The sequence below is a fragment of the Gopherus evgoodei genome, chromosome 4, assembly GCF_007399415.2.
Source record: "Gopherus evgoodei ecotype Sinaloan lineage chromosome 4, rGopEvg1_v1.p, whole genome shotgun sequence".
Classification (NCBI taxonomy): domain Eukaryota; kingdom Metazoa; phylum Chordata; order Testudines; family Testudinidae; genus Gopherus; species Gopherus evgoodei.
In genome coordinates, this window is record NC_044325.1 from 66,718,380 (window position 1) to 66,739,655 (window position 21,276).

The 21,276-nt window shown below is 39.9% G+C and overlaps 2 protein-coding genes across 5 annotated transcripts in view; one reads left to right on the forward strand and one right to left on the reverse strand.

Annotated features, from left to right (window-relative positions):
• The window catches only part of SNAP23 (synaptosome associated protein 23), a 42,262-nt gene extending 33,543 nt beyond the window's left edge, over positions 1-8,719 (forward strand). For both annotated transcript variants that reach the window (XM_030559585.1, XM_030559586.1), the window contains exon 8: positions 5,620-8,719. In XM_030559585.1, the coding sequence (XP_030415445.1) occupies positions 5,620-5,685 (66 nt within the window). In that variant the 3' untranslated portion in view covers positions 5,686-8,719. The remainder of the gene's footprint in view (positions 1-5,619) is intronic.
• A 4,796-nt stretch (positions 8,720-13,515) lies between these two features.
• On the reverse strand, positions 13,516-21,231 carry LRRC57 (leucine rich repeat containing 57). Of its 3 annotated transcripts, none has more exons than XM_030559589.1 (6): positions 21,150-21,231; positions 19,782-19,965; positions 18,017-18,152; positions 16,786-17,054; positions 16,285-16,470; positions 13,516-14,727 (listed from the first exon to the last, which is right to left on the reverse strand). In XM_030559589.1, exons 2-6 carry the CDS (start codon positions 19,863-19,865, stop codon positions 14,686-14,688), a joined length of 717 nt encoding a protein of 238 aa, XP_030415449.1. In that variant the 5' UTR covers positions 19,866-19,965; positions 21,150-21,231; the 3' UTR covers positions 13,516-14,685. The 3 variants fall into 3 exon arrangements, with proteins under 3 accessions (XP_030415449.1, XP_030415447.1, XP_030415448.1); XM_030559587.1 differs by having other exon boundaries at positions 21,142-21,221; XM_030559588.1 differs by having other exon boundaries at positions 21,109-21,200.
• Between the last annotated feature and the right edge of the window lie 45 nt (positions 21,232-21,276).

The following is a 21,276-nucleotide window of genomic DNA, read 5'->3' on the forward strand; positions in this document are numbered from 1 at the left end:
TTCTGACAGATAAAGATTAATTGATCACCTAATTAAAAATTAATGATTGCATATTACAAGTGATAATGACCTAATTACAGTTATGTGCCAACTGAATATAGTTCTGCCCAGTAATATCTATATTTGGTGTGTTTTTTGGCATCTAGAAGAGTTCTCTTAACTCCTAATAACCACTGAGATTAGAAGAAAATTAAAACAAAAATAATCCATTTTGCTCATAATGGTTTCAGCTTTGAGAAATTGGCCCTTTTTAAAAAAACAAAAAAACCCACCACAATTCTGCAATCACTAAAAATGTTTTCATTTCTTGAAAAGCTATGCTGGTTAAGAAAGGAAGTGGAAAGCAGTACTAATACTATGTATATATTACATGTAATCAGAATGGGAGGAATTGAGGGCGAGCTCTAAAAAGTAGCAATAGTGAAATGGCTACAATAAGGACATTTGTTAAATATCAGGAACAAGACTGGTTAATTTGATAGTGACTTCATCCCATATTAGCCTTTTTCATGATTTTATCCAGTAAAAATCTAGACAACTGCAGCATAATTAAATGTCAGTCAACGCTATTTTATGGACAACTAATAGATCTCAATCACTTCTTAAATGATTATAAATTTGTTTGACAAAGGTAACTGACATAATATACTTAGATTTTTGTAGGGCATTTGACTCGTTCAATATGACAGTCTATTTAAAACAAATTAGTGCTATATGTAATTAATGTAGTGCACATAAAGTGCATTAAAAAGTGACTGATTTATATCTCAAAATAATTATAAATGGGAAATATCCTCCAGTGAGGGTGTATCTAGTTCTGTTCCCACAAGGATCTATTCTTGACCCATTGCTATTTGATATCTTTATCAATGAGCTGGGAAAAACAAAATTATTGCTGGTGAAATGGAAATGACAGGTCAGCTCTACAGAGTGATTTGTGTTGCACAGTAAACTAGATTTACTTGAACATGTATTTTAATATAGCTAAATACAAGGTCACAATCTAAGAATCAAGAACATAGGTCATACTTAAGAGATGGGAGACTGTATTTTGGAAGACAGTGACTCAAAAGGACTATAAATCCTACACAACTGAATGTGACCTATTGGTGTATTGTGGTGGCTGAGGGCATGTGACTTTTGAATGCAGAAGGTGAGGAATTATAGTAGTGTGGGAGCACCATTATAGTTAATGTTGTGTCATGACATCTGTTTAAAGGTTGACCTTTCTAAATCCTCTAAAATCAACATGCATAATCAAATTTCTTTGAAATTTTGGCATGCCTCAGGAGGATGCAGGTTATGGTTAGTAACCTAAATTTTGGAGTAATTTGAGCCAGAGGTTCTGGTTATATAATCCCAAGCCTCCAAAAGAATTACCATTTAAAAAAAGTTTCTAAGTGGGTTTGTTTGCCCAGAGTTAGATATCAAACTATTGATGTGGTACAGGTCAAAACGGTCTCAATCTGTCAAGTTTTACCCAAGATGATGCATGCCACTTACTGAATGTTTGGAGGACCCAAACTGAGAACAGTATTAAATACTATACCTCTCCCCCACCCCCCACATACTATGCATGTGCCAATACAAAGAAATGGGTAGAGGGGTTTCCATCCCTGCCCCCCATTTTATGTGCTTTAAACTCAACTCTTGTAAGTGCTCTAAAATTCCAACAGTTCAGATTGCTCTGACATTTAGTGTGCTTCACGGGGATGTTGGGTGGTATTAATCATCCAAATTTGGGGTCCCTTAGCCAAGAGAAATGGGCCCCCAAAAAGTTTCCTTTTGCTGCTTTCTATTAAGCTGAGAGGTACTAATGACAGGTCTGTGATTTCATCCACATTCAGATTGGAGGGCAAGTTCACAACCATCAATTAGCAGAACTAAGGATAAGTTATCTCAGAACCCTCCATCTAAGACAAAAGGAGTTTTGGACTATGGGGCTGGAGGTTGCTGCAATTTGGAGTCATGGGTGGTAGTTTTATTTTGGGGGAATGTAATCAAAGCCTTTTGGGGGGTGGGATTAGACTTGCAAATATTTCCTGAAGAGGCATTAGGGGGCAGAGGAGTGGGGCAATATAGGGAGAGGTGTTTGGGGCTGCAGCAAGGGAGGCAAGGGAAGTTGGGGGCTCATGTAAGGGAACATATAGGCGTATGGCCCCTGCCCTGTACCACAGTGCTGCCAGTGCACTCCAACCTTCTGGGACCCCAAAACTTCCATTGTAACCTAGTTCTCCTTCACTCCAGGCACTGTATGTGAGTCAAGTTATAGGAGGGGGCAATTAACTGCAATCAAAACATTTGTATACCAGGGAGTGAAGATTTCGGGGAGATGTGTTCCCTGTTTACAGAGGGGAGGCCTAGGCACAGTAGTGGGGAAGGGGCCACGGTGGAGCAGAGCGAACACATTGAATGGATCACAGGCATGGCTTCAGAGATGTTTCGAAGCAGGGCTGTGGGAAGATAAGGACAGCTAGCTCAGTATGCAAATTTATAGATCATAAGTACAACTGCCTAAATAACAACTAACTCCTAGTATCTCTTCCTGTTCAAAAAACTAGAAAATTCAGTGGCAAAAAACTATGCTAACACAGTTACGGTGGTGGTATGTCATCCCCTTGCAGAATACTGAGTTCAGCAAAACTCAAGCTTCTGAAAACTAGGAAATGCACAGTTCATTGCCCCAATCCACTGTCCCCTAATGCTCCCCCCCAAAAAAAAATCTGCATATCTAATTTCCCCCACAAAGGAAATGTGACCTTAACTCTTCAGCAATGATCCACTATGCCCAGTTAACGAACACACCTTTACTCTGCCAAACATGCCGTTGCTAAAACGTACAAATTCTTCACTTCCTTTTACAATCCCTTCACTCATCCACAGGATTCCATCTAACACTATTAAAGGACAAAATGGTGCCTGGTGGTCGGTGGGGAGTTGCCCACATAACCTTCCCTCTGCCCTCTTTTGAGTAATGCCTCACTATTCACATACTCACACTGGCCCTTGGCACTATAAGATTCAGGAGGTTTCTAGTGTACATTCACACACTTAGCCAACTCCTCAGAACAAATACCACGTGTTTAAGAATCACTTCACAGGCTTTTACAACTCCCTTATGCTTACTCACAGAATACCATCTCATTTTCATTTAAGCATCATTAAAGCATTAGAATCTTTTCAGATTCCACCTCACTGCTGACAATCTCCTTTATAATAAAAGCCCTATGCTCTGCTACTGGCAACGTGCACAATTCTGCATAGAAATAATGAAGCATATTGCATCCTGAACATGTATCTCTTCCCTGTCTTCACACATGAGGGTACAAAACCTAGATATCTTATCACAGTCACAGCTCTGTCACGTTCCTCAGAGTATTCCACAGATCTTGCAAACACACCTCTGTGAAGCAGAGTTAAGTACTGCCTTGACAATTCAGTACAGCTATGCCTGACACTGACCACACTCATTTTACATGGAGTGCATGTAGATAGTAAATACTTAGACTGCTCTCATGTCCAGACTCACTGCTAACATCCTTTATAATAACTCCTGTACCCTGGTAATCATAATGTAGACTATTCCGCATTGAAATGATACATACTGGATCCTGAAGGTACATATGCAGCTCTTCCTTTTACTTAGACATGTCAGAGGGTGCAAAAAGAGATCTCTTATAATCAAGGCTTTGCCACACACCTCAAAGTAAACCACATATAGCCTCGTATCACAAACACACTTTTACCAAGCAGGCCTTCACCATTTAGTGTAGGTACACTGACTGCGCTTGGAGAATATGCAAATAATTCCCTTTGGCTACTGCTAGCTTGAGGGAAACTGAGAAAAGGTGATGTGGGTAACTTTTTTTTTCCTTTTTATCCTTTAATAGTGTTAGATGGGATCTTCTGGGTGAGAGTGAATGGGTTGTAAAAGGAGGTGAAGAAGAGCTTCCACCCTTCAGCAGCTGTGGGGTTGGCAGAGTAAAGATGAGTGATAACAGGGCATATTGGGGCATTGCCATGCAACCTTTACTCTGTCCTCTGTCAGCAATCTTAACTGTGCATTTCCTGGTTTTTCGGAAGTTTGAGTTTTGCTCAACTCAGTGGTATGTTATCCCATTGCAGAACACGAAGTAACCTTACCTCTGCATTAACATAGGTTTTTTGCTATTGAATATACAGTAGAATGGTAGTGTTGCCAATGTATATGGCTTTATTTAGACTGTTACTAGAATACTGTACTGTCCAATTCTTATACCCGCACTTTTAAAAGATTGTAGACAAATTGGAAAACATGCAGAAAAGAACTAAAAGAATTATTCGAGGTCTGGAAAACCTGCGTTACCAGCCTAAAGAAAATCAACCTATTTTAGCAGAGAGGAGGTTAACAGGTGACTTGACCAGTCTGTAAGTCTCTACAGGGGGACAACGTTCTGACAGTAAAATACTTTTTAATCTGGTGGACAAAGACATAAGATTAAATGTCTAGAAACTCAGCCTAGACAAAATTGGACTAGAAATAAAGTACAAATTTTTAATAGTGAGGATAATTAACCATTGGAATTGCTTATCTAAAGGTGTAGTGCAGTCTCCAGAGTTTGGTTTTTTTTAAACCAAGATTGGATGTCTGTCTAAAAGATGCCTTGGCTCAACTAGACACTATGGGTTTAATGCTGAAATTACTGGGTCAGGTTCTGTGGCCTGTGTTATGCAAGTCAGACTAGATGATCAGAATGGTCCATTCTTGCCTCAAAATCTGTGGAGCTTTGATCTTTCTTTGAGAGAGCTAAGAACACTGCTAATCGCCTGATGGAATTGGCTGATTCTTGATGCTTTAGTTTAATTATAGGTGTTTGCAATCTTACCGTAATTTTTTTGCCAAGACCATATTGTTATGACAACAGTACAGTCAAAAGACTCAGGGGAGTCTGTTTTATACAACATACCTTACCAATTCTTTTCTTAGTGTTTTTAGATTAATCATTTTCAGTTGGCAGTGCATCCTTCTGCTCATTTTGCGTGAATGGCTTAATTTCTCCTATATTCTAAGGTCTGAGTACTGTGGTATATATTTTTAATGTTGAGAAGTTGTGCCACAGGAGCTTTGAGGATTACCATTTTCTATGGAAGAAATTAAGTAGGGGGGAAAAATCCCATTTTTGTTTTGGTGGTGGATTCTCCTCCACATCCTCAAATCTCTTCCCTTAATTCCTCCAGTTCACTGAAGCCAGTCATTTTATTTATTGAGTTGCCTTGTGGGGCTTGCTAGAGAGATTCGACTTCTTCCCTCTGATCATTCTGCTTTTGCAAAACTACCAGCCCCTGCTGAGCCAATCGGTAAGAGCTCTAGTTTTGCTCCTACCTATCCCAATGGTAGCATCTTGTACTTCTGTAGTCAAGTCCGCAAAGAAATTTTGACATTTTTTACTTTTTTTTTTTAAACCAACCTTTTTTACTTTTGGACAATTTAAGGATTATACCCACATGTATAAAAACTTTCCTTAAGATATGTATTAGATAAATTTTAACATTAGACTAAAAATGTTTTTGTTAAAGCTTTCTTAGGATGTACTAGTCTTCAGTCACCTGCAATTCTAACACATGCTTTTCCTTTTTCAGGCGGATACCAACAGAGATCGTATTGAGCAAGCCAATGTCCGAGCCAAGAAACTCATTGATAATTAATGAGTTTTCTGCCATTGTCCAGTGTCTTTCTCCAGCTGCAAGTCGTCATTTTCATATCTGTGAAATTTTCTGTATTTCAAAACAGGGGTAGCGAAGTCGGGAAGCAAGTGCAGCAGGTTGCTTTTTATAGTACATCCTTTTCTTATCCTTGTGTGAAGATTTTGCTTTGACTCCATCAGAGCAACAACATAGCTCCTAATCATCTGCCCTACCTTCTTAAACCTGCTCAGGGCTTAGAAAATTCTCAAAGTTGTAAAACTTTCTCTTATTCTCCCTCACAACACAAAGTATTCTATTTAAAATGGAATAAACAGGGTGGTATAATTTTGGGTTCGTAGTTGTAAAGTCTCCTCTCCAACCTTTCCACAAGTTTTTGGGTTTTTTAATTACTTCACTTAGAGTTGTGCATTCTCACTAAAATAGGAACTTGGTGATGCTTATTACTTGTATTTCTTAGTTCAGCAGGATAACCAAGGTTTTAAGGACACTTAGTTTAATTTCCAGTCCATATATAAACTACCAAATTTAAGAAGTTCTGGCCTACTTGTGGTTGAGGACTTTAAAACGTACACACTGTAATTTGAAGGAAATGGGAGGGGAACATATGCATTTTCGTTCTTTGAATGTGACATGATGTTGATGTAGAGACCACGGTTAACAGATTATGCTGCATTTTGTGTTAATTCTTTATTGTATATAATTGATTTTAAACACAATGCACCTATTTTACTCTTGAACAGAAGAAAATAACTCTGTTCCCATATTTATGCAATGGAAATGATTTTATATCGAGCTTCTAAATATTTCCTTTAAAAGTAGGCTCAACAAAGCTTTAGATAAAAATGTAAGATTAATTGAAAACTTAAGTCTCCAGGAAAACATCAGACAAACTCTGAATCTGACCACCTATAGTAAGCATGCAAATAAATGTCCCATCTGGATTCCATGTCAAATTCACCTCTGTCAATTCTCCCTGGAATTTGGCTTGTGCCTTTCTCTGCTGCAGTACCACAAATCTCACAGAGTTCTGTTCCCCCACAGTGTGTTAGGGGCAACTTTTAAAACCTCTGAATGGATATTAAAATAATGAATGAGGGAGAACAAATTTCTTCACACTTAAGTACAGTTTTCTTGGTCTTTTAGTTTTTAAACCATGTATACACCATAATTCACCCTCTATTCTGTATGATACTTCTGAACTATGCATGTGCTACTTTCCCACCTAATCTTAATTTAAATTAAGATATATACCTGATAGCTGCTGTCCACTTATTCAAAAAGTTATATTTTATCAAGTTAAATTTTTGCTTGGCAACATGTCACAATGAGTAGAACATTCTGAAATAGCACCTTGCTATAACGAATGCTTTATATGAAGGAACTATATATCTGTTCCTCCCTTCTTACCCTGTTCTGGGAATAAGATGCTTGCTCTCTTTACTATAATAAATCAGTTTATGGATTGGACTTCAGAATCTGCAATGTAAAATGTTCCAAATCCAAGATATCTGTGGTGGTAATGCTGAGATTCCTTCTCATAATGGAGAATACCCCATTCAGCTAGAGTCCAAACAAAATCATTCACAGGGAAAATAGATGTGGATTCATTTTTTGTCTTCCAATAAATGTAGCCAATCTTATTCTCAAGATTCTAATTTGAGAGGTGGAGTGAAATAGTTATGAGTTTTCTGTAGGTTGAAAGGGAAAGTGATAATTTTCAAATAACATAAGCTGTGATATTTGAATGTTAGTTTGGAATCCCCTCCTCCCCCAGTGATTTAGTTGAGGAATGACCAAATTAATTACATTCAAGCTTATTTATTCTTTGCAGGGTAGTTGTCCAACATTTTTGTAGAAAATCCTGGGGCAGAGGGATAGGACTATAACCTGCAAAGATTTAGATGAGTAATTTGGTAATTCCTTAAATGATGGGAGTGCAACACCACTACGCATCCCAGTTATCAGTGCACTCAAGGGGCTACTATAAATGAATTCTGACTATGACAAAGAAAAGGGAGGACTGCTATGTACAAGAAGCAGAAAGCCAGGTCAAATTTTATGGAAAATCTAGTATGAATAAGGCTTAAGTGAAACAATCTTTTGTGGGTGATGGAAATTTCTCTGGGGTTGACTGTTGTCCTCTGTGGCTTCCAAAACAACTAGAAGGAAAATGGATTTTTAATAAAATTAACTGTATGTTAATCCTATTAGTAGCTAAGGACACACCCACCCACCATTTGTGGTGCCATTGCCTACTGGTACAATAAAATCCCCAGCATGTGAAATTTAAGGGATTACAGTACCCAATAAGACTTTCTTGTACCAATTTAAGAGGCTTACTTGAAAGAACCTTTTGTATAGAGCATGCCTTTTGCTTCTTTTTTTAACTTAAAGGTAGTGATCTACTGCTGGGAATGGAAGACTTAAACTGTTCCACTTATAACATTGCAGAACTCATCTGCTGTAATTCCTTGGAACACTTTTTTCTTTTCCCCCTCCCTTTCATTATTACAACATTTTACCTCATGTCTGATTTCCCCAAGCTATTATAACAGCTACTAGGTACGTTGGCTAAGAGGATGCTGCATTGAGTACATCGAAGATTAATATCACAGCTTAAAATTGTGCCCTGCATGACACTATTCATGTTTATGTAGCTTATCTGGGATTCACCTACAACTCTTGTGTGTCAATGTGACATAGCACTGGGATATAGCTTGGTTATTAGCTGAATACTAACATTTGTTTTATAATGGACGCAGATCTGGTCCTTGAGGGAGTCAGTACCTTAATGTTCCAGAGCAAACTGCACAGCAATACTGTCTTTTGGCATTGCCTGTTAGAAGCATTTATCCTATCACACATCATACTTGTTCATTGTACTTGCTGGACAGAATAAACAATTTATATGCATTTTTCTCACAGCAAATCTGATTCTTAATGGCATTAAAAATGAAGATTATTTCAATTGTTGCTTTTAGTCACTGTTAAACTTATGTATTGTGTATGAACAAATATAGAATTCTATAACTCAGTATAGTTTGTTTATTATTAAGTACTTTCCATTAATTAATATTGTTTTAACCTATACACAGTCCAATCTCCTGCCTTTGGACAATTTGACAGAACTAAGTAGTTACCACTAAGTTTTCACTTCCTGCAATTTTAACCTTTCATCTTACTTGGAGGTCCCAGTACTGAAAAGTGGAGAACTCAAGTGGTGGGAGCAGGTTCAGAAAATGTTCCTTTTTAAATAGTTCTCCATTCATTCCCTGGCATACTCCTTACCTAAAGTGTTGTATAAAGTTGTAATTAGTAGCAAGCAGTTGCGTATGTGAAGTGTTTCCACCTTTCTTTCCATCTCTCAAAGCAGATGTTGAAAGATCCAGCTTTCTCTGTCATAGGATGACAAAGCAAAAGTAGCAGTACTGAACTTTTTCTTTTTAAAATTTTTGCCAAATCGAAGTTCTGGTGATGAAAAATGTCCACCAACTCACCTCAATCCAGTCGAAGTGCACTCTAAGGATTTACCCTTTTTTCCTATACTCCATCACCTTTAAACACCACTCTATTATACAAAGCCTGGCCTGTGAGCTGACTGTCTGCATAGCCTGACTTGTTGTGCTATCAAAAGTACTCCAGTTTTTGTTCTGGATCTGCCACAACAAAATTCTAGTTTGTGAAGTGCCTTTTATAAAAATAGTATCTGCAAATACAGCTGGGGAGAGAAATTAAGAGGCTTGATAAAGGAGATAAAAGGTGGTAGATAATTGTAGATCAGATGGCAACAGCTTTGAGATGGGAGAAAGACTGACAGTAAGAGTGGATAAGAATAATTTTAAGTATGTAAATTACTCCTATAGAAGAGTAATACACTAAACCAGGGATCAGCAACCTTTTGAGAAATGGTGTGCCAAGTCCTCATTAATTTAAGGTTTCACATGCCAGACTGGCAGCAGAGGCGGCAGCTGGAACCCCAAACCAGCAGTGGGCTGAGCAGCTCATCCTGCTGGACTGGGGTTCTGTAATCCATGCTGGGACCCCACTGGCAGCAGTGTGCCACTAAAAATCAGCCCACGTGCTGCAGGTTGCCGACCCCTGCACTAGACTAATGTAGTCTCCCTACTTGTCTATAAAATGACTGCTGTTGTTTCATCATTTCATCTTTTGTCTTCTGACACTACCAATAAATGCTAGTTGTGGCTTGTAATGTGGACATGTGGCCAGTAGGTACTATACTTTGAAGCTGCCAGCCTCATTTTACATATGCAGTTAGTTGCAGTCAATACTAATTTAGGCTGAATTGGAAGATGCAACATTTAACCACCAGGCTGCTTATGTGGGTACAGGTGAGGGGGGAAAACAGGTGCACAAGAATTGGAAGGAACTGTGAGGCATCGTACAGACAGGAATACAGAGAAAAGGACAAGTGAACTATGTCTTAAAGGGGTGAGTGGAAAGAATGTATAAAGAAAATACAAGGAGACTGCTGAGGCATATACAGATTACATTTGTTAGCGTACTCAAATGTGGTCTGTATCCTGTACCTCAGAAATCTTAGTGTTAGTAGAAGCAAGGTATAGTAATACAAGGATATACATTACAGAATAAGGCTATCGCTGCTGACCAGTTCAAAGTGACAGATGTGAAATGGCTCCTCTCTGACTTGCATGCCTTTTCGCTGTTTTGCCTTTGATCTGACAAGTGGTTGGTTGTCCTGCAGGAGGCAAAGGAGGCTGTTTTATGTCATCTAATGGAGCTACTCCCATTGTGATCAGAATTAATAGTGACCCTGAGGATGTGGGATCTCCTCAAATGTTTTCACTGTTTTATTTACTTGATGATCCCTTGCATGCTGTTTTCCTTTAAACTGCTTTATAAACCTGATGTAATTCTGTTTCGTGTTATGTGACAGTGACCCATTGCAAAGGGAAAGTTACACTAGAAGTGCTAATTCAGGCTGGAAGGCAAGTCAAATTGTCCACTGCAGAGGCTGAGGTTTTTTTCTAATTTCTGAAAAAGGTTCCCCAAAAACACTGGCTATCAGCTGCCATTCACCTATTGAAGGAGGTCACACTTTCTACAAAAGATAACGGACACAGTTCCCATCTAAGATAAACAAAACACTTTCCTGCTGCATATGCCAGAGAAAAGCACTATTCAGGAAAGAATGTCCTAAGCAAATAGAAATGGGAGTAGCGTGTGGACTTTGCTATAGCTGAGGGAAAAGGAAGAAAGGAATCTACACCCTCCCCCCCTTTTTTTTTCTTGCTCATCCAGTAAAGCCACCTGCAACTTAAAATGGTGAATAAGTACACCACCAAAAATGTAATAAGCTTGCCCATGTGCAAGCCATAAACAATGGAGGACTATTGCTGCTTTAATATGGACTATTTGTGTGGGAGAAAGTGGAAGATTGTGTCTGTGCTCCATACAGCAGTACCTAGGCAACAGCTTCATAGGATTGGTGTCAAGTATCAGAGGGGTAGCTGTGTTAGTCTAGATCTGTAAAAGCAGCAAAGAATCCTGTGGCACCTTATTGACTAACAGACATTTTGGAGCATGAGCTTTCATGGGTGACCCACTTCGTCAGATGAGGCATGCATCCGACGAAGCTCATGCTCCAAAATGTCTGTTAGTCAATAAGGTGCCACAGGATTCTTTGCTGCTTTTATAAGACTGGTGGTCTGTACTGCTTGAAGTATAATATAGCATAGACCATTCATTGGTGCTTCTGCTGTTCCTCAGCTGTTACTTAAACAAGCTATCACTTTTTTGTTCAGGTTAGAGAGGGCAAGAGTATATTTTGTTCCTATAGGTCTGCTTTTAAAAGGCAGTACTGTACTTAGTTCATTGGCCCCATTATATTGTCTAGCTTCTGGATGCCAGAATTTGAAATATTGTTGCAGGTACTGTTGCCTTCAACAAGTTACTGTTTGATAGAGGGTGCTGCTACTAGACAAGCTTCAGCCTAGTAGTACATACTGAAGACTCAAACAACCTGCATATTTAAACTACCCACCCTTTCAAGGGCTGAACGCCTGTACTAACCTTTCCACAGGGGAGAATTTACATGTGTGTTCCATTCCCATCAAGCAACATGATAGTGGACGCCTTTTAAAATTACAAGACAGTGGAGTATTTTAGAACTAGATAAATTACTAGGTGGAAGACACATAATCACTCACTCATAGAATAGTCCTTATCTACCTGTGCTTTACAAAAAGTAGACCTGGTCTACACTACAGGGTACGGGCAGCAGGTATCAAAGTGGGGGAGGCTGTACCTCCTAAACAGCCAGGTGTAGCCCTGCCCATGGTCTGCCCCCAGACCTCCCCTCCTGTTTAGCAGCTCCAATCTCCCTGTAGTTGGGGCTAGCTTGGGCTGTGCAGCTCACCTCCCCGTGCTCTAGGGCTGGAGAGGCTGTAGTTGTGCTGCCTGCCCTCCTGTTGCTCCAGGGATAGGGGGCAGTGTGGGGCTAGAAGCACTAGCCATGGTGGGGACACAGCTTCCCCCAGCTTGTGGTTCACACAGCACACATGCTATGGGGCTAGGTCAACTTAAGTTATGCAACTCCAGCTACATTAGTATCTCTCCTGTCAACTTACCTTACACTTCTCATTCCAGTGGAGTACTGGAGTCAATAGGAGAGCAATCTGTGGTTGACTTAGCAGCTCTTCACTAGACCCTAAAACAACCCCTGGTGGATTAATTGGAACAGTATGGATCCCCAGTAAGTGTAGACATTCTTAGTGTTTAGCTTCTTGAGATATAGGTAAAATTCAGTATGCACTTGAAGGATATGAAATTAATACATTATCTATGTACTTTCAAACTTCTAGAATGTTTCTTGAATGAACTGAGCTCATGTTTAAAAGGGTGTCATCAGGAGGAGGGAGAAAACTTGTTCACCTTAGCCTCCGATGATAGAACAAGCAATGGGCTTAAACTGCAGCAAGGGAGATTTAGGTTGGACATTAGGAAAAAGTTCCTAACTGTCAGGGTGGTTAAACACTGGAATAGATTGCCTAGGGAAGTTATGGAATCTCCATCTCTGGAGATATTTAAGAGTAGGTTAGATAAATGTCTTTTAGGGATGCTCTAGACAGTATTTAGTCCTGCCATGAGGGCAGGGGACTGGACTCGATGACCTCTCGAAGTCCCTTCCAGTCCTAGAGTCTATGTTTAAGGACAGCTAGTGCTTCAACTGTGCAAATGAAGGTACTGCTCTGTCCCTAGAGCTACCACATACATAGAGGCAGTGGATTTCAGTGAAGAAGATTAAAAACCAAATCAAGTCCAACATGGAGGAAATTGTCACTCAAAAAGCAACTGTTCCCACATGCTGGGATTTTCCAGAGCAAAGCAGTCCTGAAGAACTTAAGTATGTGCAGAGCTTTTCAAGCTATGGCTGTTGTTGTGAGTTCAGCCAAATAGTTCCTTGCCTGTCTGACATTGCTTTAGGCACACATTGTATATACCACACTAGCATTCTTGTAGAGAAAGTTAAATGCCAGTCTGCTCAACATTTCTCTTTACTTTCCAACTTCAACTGTTATATCTAACTCTTACTAAACCTTCTGTATAACCACTTCCTCTCCACGCTCTACCTTTCGCAACAGCTTTGAAAGGACTTACATCTTGTGTATATCCATCCATGGAACTAAGTAAGCATTTGATGGCTTTACAGATGATGCATTAGGAATAGCACTTATTAGAAATCCAAGAGGACTGGTCTTTTACTATGCAAGTTCTTCTAGTAGAATTTGTACATAATCATTTTTGAACAAGTAGTAGCATTTAGTTAAGTTGTCACTCAAAGGCTTACTATCTCTCAGCCATTTTCTCTTCTCAAATGGAGTGTCTTTATTTTTTGATTGTCACAAGTAGTTTTGTACAAAAAAAACTAATAGATTGGTAAAATAAACCCTTTAGGTAAGCTTAATAATACAATCACAATGAAGTGGCAGAAATATGTTTAGAATTGAGACATTTAAACTAGAGTTTTAAAGTGTTTTAGTAAAATAAATACACAAGTTAAATCTATTGCAATTAATCTTAGTACCTGTTACATAATTGCATACACTTTTAGCTCTTGCTGGGTGCTTTTGGTAGTAAGGCAGCTGTAATAAGGTGAAAGTTTTAGACATGGCTCTGCAGATGTGAGGATTCATCAGTGCAAGGATAACAGTTTTTCCAGCAAACTACATTTTACTGAAGACACAGAGAAAACCTGTCAAGTAGTCCATTAAATAGCAGTATGTTCAAACAGAAGGGAATAGTGCATTTCTCCATCAACTAGAAGACATCCTGTAAATTGTACTGTGAATTGATACAACCAGTAAGAGAAAAGATGATAGAAACAAGATTTGATTACAAAAGCAGTTAATATAAAATAGACCAGATAAATGAGCTCACATGGTTAACTATTTGTGCTTCATGAAGTGTACACAATTTTTAGTATTACAACAGATCTATGTGAAAGTTAACCTCCATGCTAGAGGACATTTACAGCAAGTAGTATAAATATTTTGGAATTATTGTGGTAGCAGAGCTGCATATTAGATGCAAGTAACCCACCCTAAACGGCCAACTTTCCTTTATAAGGATGCAGGAGCAACTATTGTGAAAAAAGCTAATGTCCTCTACCTCATCAACTAGTGAGGATTATATACCCCTTTCTCCCACATAAATCATCCTGAAAAGGGAGAATAAAATGAAGTGAAGGAGCTAGCCAGAAGGCAAACCAGCTTCTAGCCATATTTAACAGTTCAAACCCTAGGCTGCAATTTCCTAATGTCAGATTTTTATTTGAAGTGGTAGTGGCAGCACCATAACAGACTTATGAAACGACTATTGTCAGTTTTCTCATTGCCATCATCAAGTTCAGAACCTTCAGTCTTGGTTTAAGTTGTCATTCCAAGCAGACAGTGCTACTGACTATGCTGCTTTGGTCACCATCTTTTACGTCCAATGATACAAACTCAGAATAGCAGTCCATCATGTAAACTTCTTCTTGGTGGCTGTGAACCGCTCCATGTACTAAAAAGCGGAAAGCAAAGAGAAAGTTGGTTGTTCTGAAACTAGAAAGTCAGTGATACAAAAGCCATAATGAAACTGGCCATTCCTAACTTCACACAGAAGAGAAGTCATTTGGAGGTTTTATTGCTAGTGAACTGCAGCAGCATCCCATTCATGCAGCAAGGAAGTTTTAAAGTCATGAAAATCTGTTTAATGAATTTGTAGATTTACATAAATAGGTACTACGTACAGCCTCCAAGCCAATACACTAATTTGTCTCACAGAGACCAAGCACCCCATTGTCAGGTTTAGAGGATGCTGTGTGAATTAAAAAGCAGATACTGTAGACAACTCCCTTTCTACTATTCCTAGCCTCTACTGTCTCATTCAATGGAGGTGCTTTGGTGCCTTATGATGATCAAATGATATGCCACCATCTTAGCACCAGCTGTATTCCACTCGTCACCCCAAATAGACAAGATAAACATCCACAAGAATACATTTCTCGCTGAAGCATTTTTTAAAGCTTCCCCAGAACAATTTAGGATGGGGGAGAAGGAATAGATGCTGTCTTAGTCTATTGTGATAAAACAGTTGAGTTAAATAATAATGGCCAATACTTACTTCTACATACAAGTGATTTTTCTTGAAAAAATGAATAAAATCCTAGCTATATTCTACACACATATAGCAGAGGATCCAGGCCCATGTTATTTATTTTGTATCAGACAAACAGATTCCTTGCCCTTCTCCCCACTATTAACAGAAAAGGAATATTTCCATCCTCACCTACTATGCAGTGGGGATTATGCAAATAGAGAATTACTATGACAAGGCTACCACATGACCTGGCAATGCAGGCAAGATCATGAGAGCCAATGCAGGCACAACCTACAAGAGTCAGGGTGAAAGTACAAACACGACAATGACAGGGAACTTGTCCTATAAAGCATTTTCTCCAGTACAACCATTAAAGCTGGAGATCAACAACCTGAACTCTTCCCCAAGCAAAGGGCCATGAAGTCTATGGCTAATTAAACAGCCAGATCACTCCTCTATAATTTTTCCAGTCTTACCGCTTAATTCCAGTTTCTTCTATGTAGGGATAGTTGGAAAATAGAATTCCAACCACTAATAATGCTCAATAAAATAAAGCACTAACTAGGAACATCATTGCTCCAAACGTGATTAAAGTCCGTCTCTCTCTTTAGGGTACTGCCTAATAGTGCTGTAGCATCAAAAAAAGTTTGCTTATAAGCATCTGCTGCAATCCAGTCTGACACATGCCAGGGAGAAAAGCATACACATCACTAAGGCAAAAAGGGCAGTTCGAGAGGAAAGCTGCAAGATGTTCATCTTACAAGTAGTTCCTGAAACACAGACAGGTCCTTTGTTGTTATCTAATGGGCAAGGCAGAAGGTCATCCTTAGAAGGTCATCTACTGCCAATGGCTGCAAAGATACTTGTGGGCTGTTGCAAGTCTCATCCACCAGCAGAACTCTGATTCTCCCAGTAGTCTGAGATGCAGTCATGAGCAGGAAAGCAAAAAACTTTCACTAGCAACATTTTTCTACAAACCTTGTCATAGCCCTCCAGTTCTCTGAGTTTCTTGATTTCAAAGAGATTACCCTCCACCGCAAGCAATGAGATCTGGGAATCACTGAGTATGCTCTGAGGAAGCATGCTGAGGTCAAGACAGTTCTCTTCCAAACGCAGGACTTTGAGGCGTGGACAGTGAGAGATCTGCACTGAGATCTGGGAAATCTGACATGGTCCAAAAGGAGAAAGTGGAAAAAAAGCTTGAAACAGTACATTTTTACTGATAATTGGTTATTTATAAGTACACCAATCTGTGTGTCACTACTACACAATCTGACTTCAGTTTACTCAGCCACTTTAGCAACACAGTCGCTCGTTTTATAGATTAACTGGGTTAGTGACAGGAAACGAGAACTACTTATTTTCCTAGCATGACTGTCATCAAGCAACCTGTCCTGACTTCTGTGGCACAGAGAGAACTAACTCTTTCAGACTCAATCATGCCTTAAGTACACATGCCTCTAAAGCCTGTTTCCAGACCTGGTTCTGATTCAAATTGAGTTCAATGGCCTGCAGGTCCCCCACGGTGTCTGGCACACTCTGGATCTGGTTTCTTGAGAGATCCACCACATCTAGGTGACGAAGACTGCAGAGTTGAGTGGGCACAGTCCGAAGCTGGTTTCCAGAAAGGCTCAGGGTCTTGAGAGCCAAGAGTTGTCCAAAGGTGGCAGGCAGCTGCGTCAGATGGTTGCCATTCAGATGCAAGGTCTCGAGTTTTTTCAGCTTACACAGCTCCTCGGGTAGAGCAGCTAGCAATAAAATTATGAATAAAGAAATTACCTAATCTACTCAGAGGAAACTGCGAGTTTTCATATCCATTAAAAGCCAAGTCTGCTCCTGTGTGGAATATACCACACTATTCTGATAGGATTTTTCCAAGATAACATTTCTTTCTCCCAAACCACTAGGCTAAATGCATTTTGCAACATTTGAAATAAGTGTAGGAGTGAAGTACTAGTTTAAATTTGTTCATCCCATACTAATGAACCCAAAAAGTTATAAAATGCTTATACAAAACAGTTCACCAGTCTCTGAAGTTCAGACACCTGTAGTTAAACGCAGCAGCTTTTCACCACCGCACAAACAACAGAAAAATTTGGAGACAAGAAGAACACTTAAGTAATAAGCTGAAAAGGAAATTTTAGGTAAACAGAATATAAATAGAGTTGGAATTTGGCCAAGACATTAGGCATAATGCCTTACTTCCATAAAGGATGCTATGGCATTGTTAATGACTACAAGTGGAAAATAACTTAATTTTATCACTCACCCGAAAGACAACACCTCTAGTAGCACAGCACCCCCTAATTCTAGTTGCTAGCTTTGCCAGTCTTTGGGACACTGGCCAAACAGGAGTGACACTCACTGAATCACCAGCACTGTTTTCTGCAGGACACCATCTTCAGAGGTTTTCCATGCAAGTACTAAACTATCTGATTTTCTGTAGCTTTTAAATCAGACGGGTTCACAGCACAGTTATGTGGTTTAAAGTACTTACATGTTATTGCAAGGGTGAAAATATAACAAAATTGCTAAACTAGTTTTGAAGAAATCTAATTTTCTCCTGATCGTGAATTCCAAGAGATTTTAGTCTAAGCAACCAGTGTTTCCCTTTGCATTTTGTAAGAGTCAAGTTATCACATTTAATGTCAGACCAACAACAAAGAAGTTTGGTTCTTTTTAGAAATCTGTGACAATATTAAACTCATACTCAGTTTATTGTTGTTTAAAGCAAGACTCTTCAGAACAGAAAACCTTCCCATCAGTGGTGGCAGGATCTCAATTTTGTTGTTTGACAAATCTATTGTCCTTAAGTTGCTAGCTAGCTTCTGCAGGTCTTCAGGAAACTGGGTGGGGGAAAAAGTACATACAGCATTAAAACAGCTGGTTTAACTTCATAATAGACAATATAATTTCATGTTATCAGTCTTTCAGTTATTTACACTGCAGTTCAAGTTTATATTAGTCCATACGATGCACAGTGTCTCACCATTACCAAATGCGAGATTTACCAAATTCAAGCAAAAACAATATACAAAGTTGGATTTTTTTTTTGTGCCATTGAAAAAAATTAAGGGACATTTTACAGACTCCTAGGAAAACTAATTCCTAGTCCAGAGTTCAGTCTAAACAAACAGGATAAAAAAATAAAGGAAAAAAGGGCGAGGATAGGAGTACAGCACAATACTGTTTACAGAACTTTTCATTTTTATGTTCTCTTTAATGCCTATTAATAACCTTTGCCATTTGATTATCTCCCCTCCTCCCCCCGTTTTTAAGCATGATGGAAGCTAAACAAAATCCTGTCTTCCTTCAGTTCTCTGTTTAATTTTTTATAAATTACAAAAAACATTTCCTTCCATCTTACTGTAATACTTGTCTGCTCTTTGGAACTAACACCCTCTCTTATTCACATACCTTGCCATCATAAAGCACATGTAACATTGTTACATCATTCACTTCTGGATTTTTTTTTTTAAATCATCTACTCTCACGGTCAGCAACAGCACCAAATATCTGCAAATATCTCCTAGTTCAGGGGTAGTCAATAGGCAGACTGCGAGCCAAATCCAGATCAGACACTTTTGATCTCAACATTTATTTACTTCTTATTATTGATTTTTTTTATTATTTTCTCTAGAGTCTGGACCTTGATCAAGAAATTTGGACCTGTTCTAGTCCTTGAGCCAGTAATGGGAGGAGGGCGGGACTCATGTTTTAGCTTTTCGCTGCAAATCATAGCAGCAACTTATATCCCCTGCCACCCCACTTGCCAGAAAGGGAGGAGTGAAAAGGAAAATTAAATATATAAGAGGGGTATTTAACTCCCCCTATCCACAACAAAGTAGCGTGGTGCAGTGTTGAACTTGAACATCATACAAACAGCGGCTAGACCCAACAGCAGTTGTTCAAGTCTGATTTGGATTTTTCTGGGAATTAATCAAACAAAATCAAGTCAATCTCAGATAATGTGTTAAAACCGTAAGCACTTATGGACATGCTTTACTTTTGTCACTTGAGCAGTTCCAATCAAAGGGACAATTCATATGGCTACGGTTCAGCATGTGAATAAGTGTGTGCAGGATTGGGGCCTTAAAGTATTTCACAAATTTGAGAGTATCTTACATAAACGTACACAGTTATTAAACTTATCTTGTGCTCTCAAGTTAAGATTTTCTATTGAAAGCCACCTTTTTTGTTGCATAAACTTTTAAGAGTCCTGGATTTAATACATTTGTTTTAAATATAAAACCAGAAGTTATAAAGAAATACAAGTTTTCAGGTAAGCGGAGCATCACTGATTGCTGGAGCAAAGGTGCATGCAAGAGTGTTTTCCTTAAAAGGGGCATAATGAGGTGCCTGAAGCATTATTTATACAGCACTGTTAATGCTCATGGCACTTTACAAAAGAGAAAGATAGAGTCCCTGCCGAAGACAATTAGCCATGTACATGTGTAGCCAAAGAGTTCTACTACCTCAGAGAGACCCTTTCCAGTTAGCTGGAACACGCCTGTTTTCTGAGCTGTCTCCAAGTGAGCTTTTAAGGCACTATTTCCCATCCTGCTGGTCTTATGTTAAGTATACAGATTTTGTTTAAGGCACAAACCCAGTCCAGTCTCTCTCAATCACGATGCACTGGATTACATGAATCAAATTTTCCTGTTAAAAAGCAAGTTTACAAAGTCATTTTGTGCATAAGAATTTTCTTCCATTATGGCTCACCTGGACATGTTGAATGGTATGCTTAACGTGTCAGGCTAGATTTCTTATCCCTAGTTAATTAAATATAGGTCTTAATAAGATTAACCCAATTTATCATACTAAGATGGCTTCATTTAGAGTTGTCTGAATGCTAAATTAATGGCAGGGAAGTTGGGAAGCATGCAACAGTTAAAGGCAAGATCAAAGTGTCAGACTAAGGCCATTTGTACACTACAAATTTTAGTCAAGACAAGTTATAGTGGAGTAATGCCACATTACTTGTGTGCGTGCATGCTTGTCTGCTGGCATTGGTGCTTCATGAACTCAATATGTTAGGCCTGGTCTGCACTTAAAACGTAGGTCGACATGGCTACAGCATTCAGGGATGTGAAAAATCCACATCTATGAGTGCTACTGCTATGCCATCCTAACCCCCGGTTTAAAGGTCTATGGGAGAATGCTCCCATCAACCTAGCTACCAGTAGCTCTGGGAGGTGGAGTTCCTACAATGATGGAAAAAACCCTTCTGTCCCTGTAGTCTTGCTACAGCAGCATAACTAGGGCGCTATGGCTATGCCACTGTAGTGCCAATAGTAAAAACACGGCCTTAGAGCCCTCAGTCTTGTAGAGGGTCAAATAATGTGGTTACATAAATGTAGGAATTCGTACAGTTCAGCACCATATAGGGACGGTGTCAAGTTAAAACCCACAGAACAGCAGCCCCTGGGTTCCAGAGTCTCAACGGGGAAGGAAGGTGACTGATTAAGCTAATGACCGCCCCACCCCCGGGAGTTCTAGCAGCTCCAACCAGTCCGGGCTCCCAGCACAGCGCCCAGTGGCCCGGCCCGGCCCCCCGCACGGGCCAGTTCTTCTTGGGGGAAGCCCAAAGGCCGCTCCGCTTCGGGCTGCATAATAGAGGTCAGAGACACCTCACGCCGCCGCCCCCAGCCAGAGTCCATCGGCCGCCGCCGCGGCGCTGCCACCCCTCCGGCCCGGCCGGCCGGCCGAGCCGCCACTCGGGGCAGGGGGCACCCCAGGGCAGCCTTCCTCTACCCGGGCTACGGCCCCGGCGAATGACAGACCGGAGACCCCCCCACCTACCGCCCGCTCTCCCCATCGCGAGTCTCCACCCACCCGCGTACCAGCTCCGGCTCCAGCTGGGAGTGGGAAGTCACCCAGCCGCCGCAAGCCCCGGAACCGGAAACAGGGCCAGAGCCGCTCCACAGGACACATCCAACATGGCGGCCACATAAAGCCAGGCCCGCCAGC